This window comes from Taudactylus pleione, unplaced genomic scaffold (assembly GCF_031769625.1).
Source record: "Taudactylus pleione unplaced genomic scaffold, aTauple2 ptg000245l, whole genome shotgun sequence".
NCBI classification, from domain to species: domain Eukaryota; kingdom Metazoa; phylum Chordata; class Amphibia; order Anura; family Myobatrachidae; genus Taudactylus; species Taudactylus pleione.
The window spans coordinates 4,176,156-4,188,188 of record NW_028284647.1 but is presented as its reverse complement, the minus strand read 5'-3'; the positions used below and the strand labels follow the sequence as shown (position 1 = coordinate 4,188,188).

Genomic DNA, 12,033 nt, shown 5'->3' with positions numbered 1-12,033 from the left:
AATAGGGTGGGTGATTATGTCCGTCTAGCCCGGGATGTCAAACGGCGGTAAGTAAACACTTTCCCATCCTATAAACAAACCCCATTGTAAAAAAAAGGATAATGGTTCCAATTTCATTCCACAGATGGGCAGACTTCAAATATCGTCTCAAGCAAAAACTTGCCGACAGGGCTAGGCATGCAAGGGGGACAGGTGGGGGTCCCACCCCTGTGTCATTGGAGTTGACAGACTTAGAAGAGCTGGCACAGGGGTGTGTGCAGGCTGTGGAGGTGTTTGGCGTGTCCAACATGGATACGGACATGCCAGACTTTGCGGCTCCTCATGTTGGCCAAGGTAAGTCTTGTGATGTCACCAACTCTGAAATGCTATTGTGCCAATATGTAGATTCTAATGTGAGTCTTTTCGCATTTTTCCTAACAGAGACAGAGGCGGATGAGTCTGCTCCAGAGGGGAGCCTTGGCCGCAGAATTTCTGCTGGCTCTGCAGGGGAGGAACCAGTACATCCGGCTGAGGACCCTGCAGAAGCCAGTCCAGGGCGTGCCCCCTCGCAGGCAGTGGGCCTCCTCACAGAACTCAATTTTAAATCGGATTTCCATACGGAGATTCTGCAGAGGATGGACGCTAGTCTGATACGGGTGGCTGAGGCCCTGGAGCAAAATGCTGCGGCCAACGTGACCATTGCTCAGGCCCTGGCGGAAAATACCATTGCCAACATCCGCATCGCCGATGCCCTGGAGCAGCTCGTTCGCCAGCACATGGTGGAGCCGACCTCCCTTCCTGCCGGAACATCCGGATCCTCCACCTCTGGCACAACATCAGCCAATCCTCCAAATGTGCCTAGCCCTGTGCCTAGTCCAGAGGCCACAACATCTGCCTCTGGACAGGCCAGCCCGATGGCATCCCGGACCCGGTCTGGCGCCCACCCTCACCCAGCCAAACGGGCGAGAAAACGGTGACAGCAATGGCGACTTTTCCCACACTCCTTCTGTGCTTGGCTCATATTCCTTTCTGGTCAAAACTTCCCTCTCCTTTCTTGTGAAATGTTTTTAATTTTGGTATTTACGTTTATGTTACCAGTTATGGCTTTTTTTTTTTTTTTTTACAAATATCTTTGCCACAAAAAAAAGGCAACAAAATATTAGGCCAATTTGTTTGTGTTTAAACAATAAATTTAAAACAAAAAACTGACATTGTATTGTGACATTATTGTACAAATGGGTTACATTTAATCCTGGCCCTAAAGGCAAAAACTGACCCTCTTAAAAAAAAAAAAAGGCCTCTTTAAGGAACGTTTAAAAAATCACATAGCGATGCAAATTCCACAGTAAACCAAAAAAAAAGGGGAGCTAATTAAAACATGATGACATTATTGTTACAATAGGCCATAACCAACAAATTGTGGCCAAAATAAAACACCAAAAATGTACGCTAATTGATTGTGTAATCATGACATTAGCAGCTCTGATTTCCACCTGCGTACGCTTTTGTGCTATCCCAATAAACTGCTTTCCAAACACATACCAAGCCGGTTTTCAATCCAACACTAATTACTTTACTGACCAGCCGCGATTAATCGCAGCACCATCGTTGAGTCCCGGGACGGAGGAGAAGGCCATCGCCAATGTGGTCGAGTAATCCTGACCCTAAGCTGTGCGAGCATTTTGAAGGGAAAGCGGATGTTCCAGTGACGTATGAGACGGTCCGAACACATTTGATGTTCGCATCTGCTAATGTATGTACGCCCCAAAAACGCCTCGCCACGCCTGCGTTTTTTCATCTCCACCCCCGTCAACACCCAAAAACGCCCTGTTCTGTCAATCACATTTGACATGTCACTTCCTGTACGCTATTTTAGGAACGAGAGAAAAAAAGCTCGCAATCTGCCGTACGCACATGCGCAGTGTAACACCGACGCATGCGCGGTTAGTCAACATCGGAACGCAACGAGCGTACTGTTGTTAACGTGCGGCTCTGAATGAGGGCCTATGTTTTTTTTTAATGTCCCTGTACAGGATGCCTTTACGAAAGGTTTCCAAAGGATTATTTAAGTCAATTGTTTTTGGAAAGCACTCTTCCTGGTCCCCTTCTGGGATGAAAATCCACTTCTAGCCGCAGAAGCAGGTGCATGATTCTCAAGAAAGACACAACGTAAGACCTTAAATCAGGGGTAGCTAACCTCGGTCCTTGAGAGCTACTAACAGTAGCTCTCTAACAGTTCACGTTTTCCAGACCACCTAGCTGATGCACAGGTGTATTCATTACTCACCAATATATTTGGAAAGATCCACAGGTGGAGTTAATTATTTATTACACTTGTGATTCTGTGAGAAGACCTGGAAAACATGCACTGTTGGTAGCTCTCGAGGACCAGGATTGGCTACCCCTGCCTTAAATCATAGATCTTACGCTTGTCCACATATCTGTGCTGGTTAAATGGCACTTTGAGGCCACTATGTTTTTTTTAATGTCCCTGTACAGGTTGGGAAATACGTTTTCATGTGGAATGCACTACTAGAAGTATTCCTGGTCCCCTTCTGGGATGAGAAAATCCACTCCCAGCAGCAGCAGTAGGCATGGCCCTCAAGGATATTTCTGGGGCAAGGACTGATGTGAATGTGTAAAATATTTTTTTGTAAATGCCTCCTCCCCTTCTCCCTCATAAATTTTCTTCAGAATCAAAAGATGAAATTAAATTTACTACCAATCAACCCTTCCTGTCCCTGCCCTGCCTTCAAATAAATACATACTCCAACTCCCTCAGGCCTCTCTTGAATTATAAAAACATTTGTTTCCTGATGTGCCATGTTGGAAGTGCCACCCACTGCTGCCACTTAGCTTAGTCAGCCAGCTAGCTTGGTGCAAATTTTGGGCCTAAACTGGATGAAAACAATATAGTGAGCTGTGAGGTGGTCAAAATTGACTGGAAACGAGTGGACATAAATGTTATTGAGGTTAATTATACTGTAGGAACAAAAACAGACCCATTTTATGTGATTCTAGCTGTTTTTATGATTTTTTAAGAAAAAATCCAGATCCAAAACCGAAAAACAAAACACGGTGGTGAGGTTTTGGCAAAACCAATCCAGATCCAAAACCAGTTGAGATCCAGATCCAAAACCAAAACACGGGGGTCAGCGCACATCCCTAATTTAGCATGATTTGAGGATAGGTTAGTGAGGACACACTTGTAAACCAAAACATGCGCGAAGCACATGTAGCGTATAGGGGGAAGATGACATCCAGGCACATTCTGGTGATCATAATTTATTACTGGACAGGAAATAAAATGGGGCGTCATAGTTTGAAAGAGGAGACAGTCCTGTTTCAAGAAAACATGTCCCCACCCCCATCCTTTTGTTTTGTTTTAAAGTAGTAAGTGGTTAAGAATATGTTTAATTTATTAAAAAACAATAAAATAGGGGCACACTCATACCCCTTTCACATTTGCTGCAATAACAAGTGCAGTGCAGTGTGAAAGGCCGGGTTGATATAATCCGCGCGACCCGGCTGGGCATGTGATGGCGGCGATGTCATCGACTTGGCGATAAGCCGTCTCGGGCCGCCAGTCTGTAAGTGATGTCAGCCGGGTCACGCCCGGGATGGACGCGTGAACAAAATCCCGGGTGTGACCCTGCATTGCTATGTGAAAATGGTTTAATTTGAAAGTCTTTCTGACTTTCTAGATCCCCCCTTTCCTGGCTTCAATAAACTCAGTGGTACTCTCACTGGAAAGATGTCCCCTCTTTCAGATGATGTGGGTGGCCCTTTAGTTATCTGCTATGTTGGAGCTCCTGGTAACTATTGCAGCTATTCAGAAAGGACCTTGAGTCCTTCAGGAAAAAAAACGCAATATATAAAATAAAATAATTTTTATTATTATATATTTGAATCTTTATGTGGTAAATGCAGGAGAACATGTGTTATATTTCCTATTATTACCTTCTGAAAACTACTGTGCATCGCAGTCTTGGATTAGAAAGGTAAGTGACCCCTCATATGATGCGGTAGCTCAGGGGTATTCAACAGCTGCTGTAGAGCATCACATCCCAGCATGCCCTGCCACAAATTTGTTATTAGGGCATGCTAAAACTGTAGCAGGGTATGCTGGTATGTGTAGTTCCACAGCAGCTGGCGGGCCGCATGTTGAAAACCTTTGCTGTAGGTTATCTAGCTGGCGTGCCTTGTTGGGCTCCCCAAATTGTCCCTACACATTTTCTACATTTCATCCAAGTTAGTGCAAACTAACAAACAAGAACCACACAAGCAAAAAAGCATTTATGTATTATTACCAGTTATTTATACAGTACATAGGCTCATCATACTATCCCTTTATGTACAGTATATAGGCTCATCATACTATCCCTTTATATACAGTATATAGGCTCATCATACTATCCCTTTATATACAGTATATAGGCTTACCATACTATCCCTTTATATACAGTATATAGGCTCATCATACTATCCCTTTATATACAGTATATAGGCTCATCATACTATCCCTTTATATACAGTATATAGGCTCATCATACTATCCCTTTATATACAGTATATAGGCTTACCATACTATCCCTTTATATACAGTATATAGGCTCATCATACTATCCCTTTATATACAGTATATAGGCTCATCATACTATCCCTTTATATACAGTATATAGGCTTATCATACTATCCCTTTATATACAGTATATAGGCTTATCATACTATCCCTTTATATACAGTATATAGGCTTATCATACTATCCCTTTATATACAGTATATAGGCTTATCGTACTATCCCTTTATATACAGTATATAGGCATATCATACTATCCCTTTATATACAGTATATAGGCTTACCATACTATCCCTTTATATACAGTATATAGGCTTATCATACTATCCCTTTATATACAGTATATAGGCTTATCATACTATCCCTTTATATACAGTATATAGGCTTATCATACTATCCCTTTATATACAGTATATAGGCTTATCATACTATCCCTTTATATACAGTATATAGGCTTATCATACTATCCCTTTATATACAGTATATAGGCTTATCATAATATCCCTTTATATACAGTATATAGGCTTATTATACTATCCCTTTATATACAGTTGTCGAAGCCGGATAATTGGCTGAGACAGGATCGGTTTAAAATTAAATCTGCACGACGCCATTTTGCGAATGGCAATGAGACGCCATTTTGCGACTGGCCGCCCAGCGCCATTTTAGTGAATCTCGCCCATTATAAGTACATACGGCGATGCTATTATTTAGCGTTGTGCGATTCCCAAGCAATAGAAAGAAGTTAAAAGTCCTCATCATATAAATACAGACAGTCACTAAAACATATAAATGATTAACCCTGCAAAACACGTACCATGGTGTACTCCACAAACACGTAGTCGCACAACGCTAACTAGCGTCTTTTCTCAATTCCCCAATACTTACACACGGCACACTTGCATAAGTGTGTAATATTAAAGTATTAAAGTGTAATATTCAAGGTTTATTCAATATTATTAATGTTGTGAAATAAATGTAATTTGATATCTAAGGTTTAGTACATGGAAAGCAGACCGTGTTTGGTGTTGTACTGATCCACTGTGTCTTTGCAGATTTCCGGTATCATCGGTGAGAAGATCGCAACATGTGTCTGCAAACTATGGACCATAGAGAGTTAAACATTAAAATGTACCCTGTAATGTAGCCAGCTTAGATTTATTATGCAGCGGGAAACAGGACACAAAGAGCTGTTGGAGGCTGGATTGTGTTCATTCGAATTGACCTATGAACTGTACTGTAACAGAAGAACCAGGAAGAAGAACCAATGGAATCATGCCAAACTGTTCTATTGTATTGCCTATCTCTGCTAGAGTACATATGTAGGCTCTCTAAACCTGGATGCCAGTCTGCTTGCTTTGCTGTTGATGGAGGTTTCTACTTTGATGCCGGTATCTGGGTCCAGAGCGCGTACGTATGTAACGACTGTACCTTGGATCTGTATAATTTATTTGCGCTAATTGTATTTAGATTACAACGTGTAAAAATCTGTTTTTATATTGAATAATAACTTTTTGTGCTTTGGAACCACACTCAAAGTCTGAAAGCATTTATTTCTTGTGCGACTCATAACGCTAAATAGCGGCAATTTTAGAAGGTATAGGTAGGTAGGAATCGATACAGTATATAGGCTTATCATAATAGCCCTTTATATACAGTATATAGGCTTATCATACTATCCCTTTATATACAGTATATAGGCTTATCATACTATCCCTTTATATACAGTATATAGGCTTATCATACTATCCCTTTATATACAGTATATAGGCTTATCATACTATCCCTTTATATACAGTATATAGGCTTATCATACTATCCCTTTATATACAGTATATAGGCTTATTATACTATCCCTTTATATACAGTATATAGGCTTATCATACTATCCCTTTATATACAGTATATAGGCTTATCATACTATCCCTTTAAACCCGGAAGGAGGGAGCTGAATGTCGGCAAGTATGCTTTAAACCGGGACACTAATGAATTACACAGGTTCTGTGGCTGATTAAAACCAGGTGAAATCCAGGCTTGAAGTCAGCCAGTCACAGAACCTGTGTAATTCATGAGTGTCCCGGTATAAAAGGATAGTATGGGAAGCACACATATACCACAGCGCATTACACAGAATATCAGCCATTCACATCACTCCCTGCCACAGGTGGAGCTTACACTCCATATTTTCATTTTCAATGATAAACAAAAACAGGTTTCTTTTTTTCTTTTGGACATTAAAAATAAGGTATAATTTGCGTGAGCATAAACAAATGACTGATATTTATACTGGTTCAGCGCAGAGGTGTATAAAGACTCAGCAGCGAAGGGGTTAATGCATCTACTACACAGCTCATTGTAATCTATGTAACTGGCGCTGTGCAGGTTATATGACCTTCACTGACTGCAGTGTAAATGCATGTTTCCTATGTGTAGGGCTGTGTCCCTGTAACTCAGCCCATACATGTAATCTGAGTGGTAACACCAGCCCCATCCTTTGGTTTCGTAGTGTCACAAACTTTTAGTTTCACTTCTCTCCTCTGCTGTTAGTTATGGCGTCTGCTGACCTGAGAAAGGAGCTGGACTGTTCCATCTGTCTGAGCATTTATACAGACCCAGTAACCCTGAGATGTGGACACAACTTCTGCCGGGTCTGCATTGCTCAAGTGCTGGATACACAGGAGGGGTCTGGAGTTTATTCCTGTCCTGAATGCAGAGCAGAGTGTCAGGAGCGTCCTGTACTGATACAGAACATTCCTCTGTGTAACATAGTGGGGAGTTTCCTGTCTTCTCAGACAGATCAGGAGGAGACTGGGATCTTCTGCACTTACTGTATTCACTCTACTGTGCCTGCTGCTAAATCCTGCCTGCACTGTGAGGCTTTTCTGTGTGATAATCACCTTTAGAGTACACAGCAAGTCAGCAGATCATGTCTTATCTGATCCCACCACTTCCCTGGGGACCAGGAAATGCTCCGTCCATAAGAAGATCCTGGAGTATTACTGCACTGAGGATGCTGCCTGTATCTGTGTGTCCTGCAGTTTGGCCGGAGAACATCGGGGGCACCAGGTGGAGTTGCTGGATGAGGCCTCTAAGAAGAGGAAGAAGAAACTAATAAATGTTCTGCAGAAACTGGCAATAAATAGAGAGGAGGCTGAGAAAAGAGTCCAGAGCCTGGTGGAGCGCAGGAGAGATGATCAGGAAAAAGCAGCTGGTGTGACAAAGACAGTCATTACCCTGTTTAGAGACATCAGGAGACAGCTGGAAGACCTGGAGAAGAGAGTCCTGAGTGAGGTCTCCAGGCAGGAACAGAGCGCTTCACTCCCTGTCTCTGATCTGATCCAGCAGCTGGAAATAAAGAAGGACGAGCTGTCCAGGAACATGCATCACATTGAGTAGCTGTGTAACGTGTCTGATCCACTGACGGTCTTACAGGAACCAGACACAGGTGACTGGTGTGATGTTGAGGACAGAGAGAGACATGATAACCAGGTCCATGGTGTAGGAGAGCTGGATGCGGGTCACGTCTCAGAGACATTACACACATTATATGATATAATAACTGGTATAAAGAAAGGAATCTATGTGCAGGAATCTCTGACATATTGCATGGTGTAATCCCAGCATGTAATACAGAATCTGATGTAATCACAACTGTAGCGAAAGGAAACAATGTTCCAGAGCCTACAGACAGAGCACTCTGTGGAAACGCAGCGGGTAATACAGAATCTGATATTATAACTGGTATACAAATAGGGCTCTATGTGCACCAACCTACAGATATAGCACTGGATATAGACACAGCTGCAAATAATATATATATATACCACCAGTTGGCACTAAAGCTTATATTGGTACAAAAAAACGATGCAATGTGGTCAGATGGAAGTACTAATCGTCCAGAAACAACAGAGAGATTTCAGCATTATAACCAGGTACTAAGCACCACCAGCTTTTCCTCAGGCCGACATTACTTGGATGTGACTGTCAGTGAGTCAGGGTGGTGGAGTGTAGGGGTGTGCTATCCCAGTATAGACAGGAGAGGAGATCAGTCACGCATTGGTTATAATGACAAGTCCTGGGCTTTGTGTAGGGGGGGGTATAATCAGTGTTCACTGATACATGACAGCAAACTGATTCAGTCGCCTACTTTTCCCTGTAATAATATGGGGATATATTTGGACTATGAGGCTGGACAGCTGTCCTTTTATGATCCATCCCAACAGATGAGACACTTACACACCTTCACTGCCACCTTCACTGAGCCCCTTCATGTCATAATCTGTATGGGGACAGGGTGTTCAAAGATATCTGGGAGAGTCAGGTGCTGTGAAAAATGATCATAAAAAACTCCGCCTGAGACTGGCACCATCACAGGAGGGACATCTGATTGGTGGTATATGTAGCCAATAGAATGAAGTAGTGGGTGGAGCTGGACGCCTCCACTGTAGAGTAACCAGATGTCCCGTGTGCCTGGATGTGATCTCTCATTAGTGTGTTACATACCTTTATTGTAATTATACATTTATGTGGGATTTCTCCATCTCTTTTTCACTGAAAGTTGTGAATGGCTGTAATTGCTGCATGTCAGCCGAAGTATACCCTATTACTGCAGTCAGTGCTTTGCTTGCGCCTACTGGCTAAGATGTTTGCAGGGGGTGAATAGGGTGATGTCTCATTTATAATAAAACAAAGTTGGGTTGGACTACAACTCCCAGCATGCCTCTTAGCTTTATTAACTTGATATTTCTCTCTGTAAAGCTTACGCTGATTGAAATTTAGTCCAGGATTATGGGGCCAAATGATCAAATAGTACTGAAAAGACCTACTTTCTACCGCTGATCATGGCGGCAATAGAAAATATTTTTTCAGGCCAATTTAATAAAAATAAATTGTCAGGGCAGCTGAGCGATGCTAGGATCCCCGGAGACACTGGCCGGCAGCAGTAAGCAGAGACTTGGCGCATCACCGTAAAAATGAAAAAAATCTAAATAATAAATGTAATGTAATTTTTTTATTTTTTTTAATATAGTTGTAAAAGGAAAATCATGCTTTACTGTAATAATAGAGAATTGTTTTTCTTGTGTACAACATCTGCCATCGCTATCCTCTGATTGCGATAATACAGTATATGAGGGCATCTTACGGTATAGGTACAGTTGCAATTCATAGTTAATATGCGGTAAATTGCTGCCCATGCTTTGCTTGAATACCCAGCGATGGCCATCACAGGCTGGTGGGGTTAACATATAGACCCGACAATAAATAAATATGCCCCTATGAACATGGAGTAGTTGGTGAGCAATTTATGAGCTTAGGTGGATGAAGGTGCTGTGTACCCCCAACGGATCCTTATTAAGCTTCCTGTCCCATTATTCCGGCCCTGCAGCAAATATTTTTTGGAGATAAATGAACTCACAAATTGGAATTACGCACAATATGCTCAGTGATTGTGACTAAGATGTTTGGTGGGCATCCTTATATGGTATTACCTATAATGGCATCTTATTAGTATAATTAAACTTATCTTTTCTTAGAAATATTATTGGGAACCATAACATTTTGGTAAGTGTCTTTATTTGTTAAGGATTTCAATAGAAATGTACTAAGATGAGCCTATCACAGGACACCTTTTGGGCCTCACCAATGGGATTGGAATGTGGTGCGATGTTTAATGTAATCATTTCCTGTTAGTTACCATCTATAACTGTAGCTGAGAATAACATGTTTATGTAAGTTTGGTCTGTTCGGTGTAATGTACAGTTGTGACTACACTGCGCTTGATGAATAGTCAGTGCCACTTGCTATAACACTGTAAATAAACCTGTATCTTTGACACAACTCTTGGACAATGTAATTATTATCTAGTTATTTGCACTTGATTGATAATAACTGTAACAGGGTCTGTCTAGAAGTGCAGATCAGGGACCTCTGGAGCAGATGAACACTCACCACTAGCCCGGTAGCAGCAGCATCACCTGCAGTGCTGTAACACCCCCACCCAGCGCGCACGTGACATCATGACATCATACAACAAGCGCTGTGGATGTGCGAGAAGCAGGAAGATGGGCATTGGGCATGACGTAAGGATGCATAATGCACCTTTCTATGCAGGCCCCCGCACAGTGTAATACGGTGGTGAACTGCCTCTCCAGGGTACCATTGGGACAGTAACCATTCAGCCCCCTCGGCCTTGCTCCCTGGGCTGCGCCACCAGTTGTACATCCCTCAATACGCCCTAAATACAACTCTGCCTCTCACCAGTTGTACTCCCAGCACCTAACATGCACCTGAAATGAAAGAATTGTGCAGCCTGATATGTGTGAGGAGCTGATCCATCAGTAATCGGGATACTTACCTCCTCACCCACCAGCTGTTGCAAGTTGCCAGTCCTGTTCCCTACAACCAAAGAAAGATTCCTGAAAAGTACTGTTTTCTCCCTAGTAAAAGGTGTCTTTGCAGCTTGAGGGCTGGATGTTCTAAGCATGGCATCTGCGATGCGGTACAACCCGCCTGTCCTCGGGTACATTCTGCGATTCACTACCATTTATGTACCAAGCATATCGCAAAGGACAGGTCTCCCGAAAAGAGCTGTCTTTTGCGATGGCTCTGGACAGAGGAACTTCCGGGTTTAACACCCAGAATTCTCTCTGGTGTCCTTCTGCGCCCTCCCCCCAAGGGGTAGCACCCCGATAAGAAGCCCATAGGATTGTATTGGGTAACCCCAACTGAAGTCGGCGTTACCCGGACGATGGCGATGCATTCCAGTGCTTAGTACATTTAGGGAATGCGGTAAAACCCCCCAAAACTGCATTTTCGGGGGTTTTACTGCATTTACACCTTTAGTGTATCCCGCCCTGACTGTACTCTCTTAGGGGTAAATTTACTAAAGTGAGAGTTTTTAGAAGTGGAGTTGTTGCCCACAGCAACCAATCAGATTCTAGCTTTTATATTCTAGGAGGTGCTAGTTAAATGTAAATATACCCCTTACTGTATACAGCAACAATATATGAATGTAGAACACAGTTCTCCTGATAATAAAACTTCACGTTACATCTTAATTATGTCCTGCTACTAGCAGACCCTGGCCTCTCTCTCTCGGAAAATTGGTTCTGCTCCTGTTTCCGGGAACGGTGGCCAATCACGTCCCCTCCCCGTCCCCAAACGCTGCAGCATGTCAATCACGCTGTGGGTTGGGAGGGACTGCGGGCGAGATCGCAGGATTTGTTCTGCACATGTGCAGAAAAGGTCTTGTGGATGTGCAGACCACTCACCATCGGAGATGTGCGCTAACCATCGGATTAGTGTACATCTCTCAATCAGGCCCACTTACTGTTCCACACCCTCCTGCCCCCCCTACTCCCTGCTCTATGTCTTTCCCTATGCCCCCTCCCCTTTCCTAGCGATGGTTCCCATCTCCTGTCACTATTACCACAATCATCATATAAGGTAAGATGAAACAAAACAGAAAACATTGA

At 42.8% G+C, this 12,033-nt stretch overlaps 1 protein-coding gene and 1 pseudogene across 1 annotated transcript; both read left to right on the top strand.

The window, feature by feature from the left end:
• Positions 1-7,107: 7,107 nt before the first annotated feature.
• On the top strand, positions 7,108-8,109 carry LOC148516615 (E3 ubiquitin/ISG15 ligase TRIM25-like; annotated as a pseudogene).
• Positions 8,110-8,112: 3 nt separating this feature from the next.
• LOC148516614 (tripartite motif-containing protein 14-like) lies at positions 8,113-10,373 on the top strand (the record flags this gene model as incomplete). Its single annotated transcript, XM_088479779.1, has 1 exon — positions 8,113-10,373. A coding segment is annotated over one exon (783 nt), but the record flags the coding sequence as incomplete, so codon positions are not given.
• Between the last annotated feature and the right edge of the window lie 1,660 nt (positions 10,374-12,033).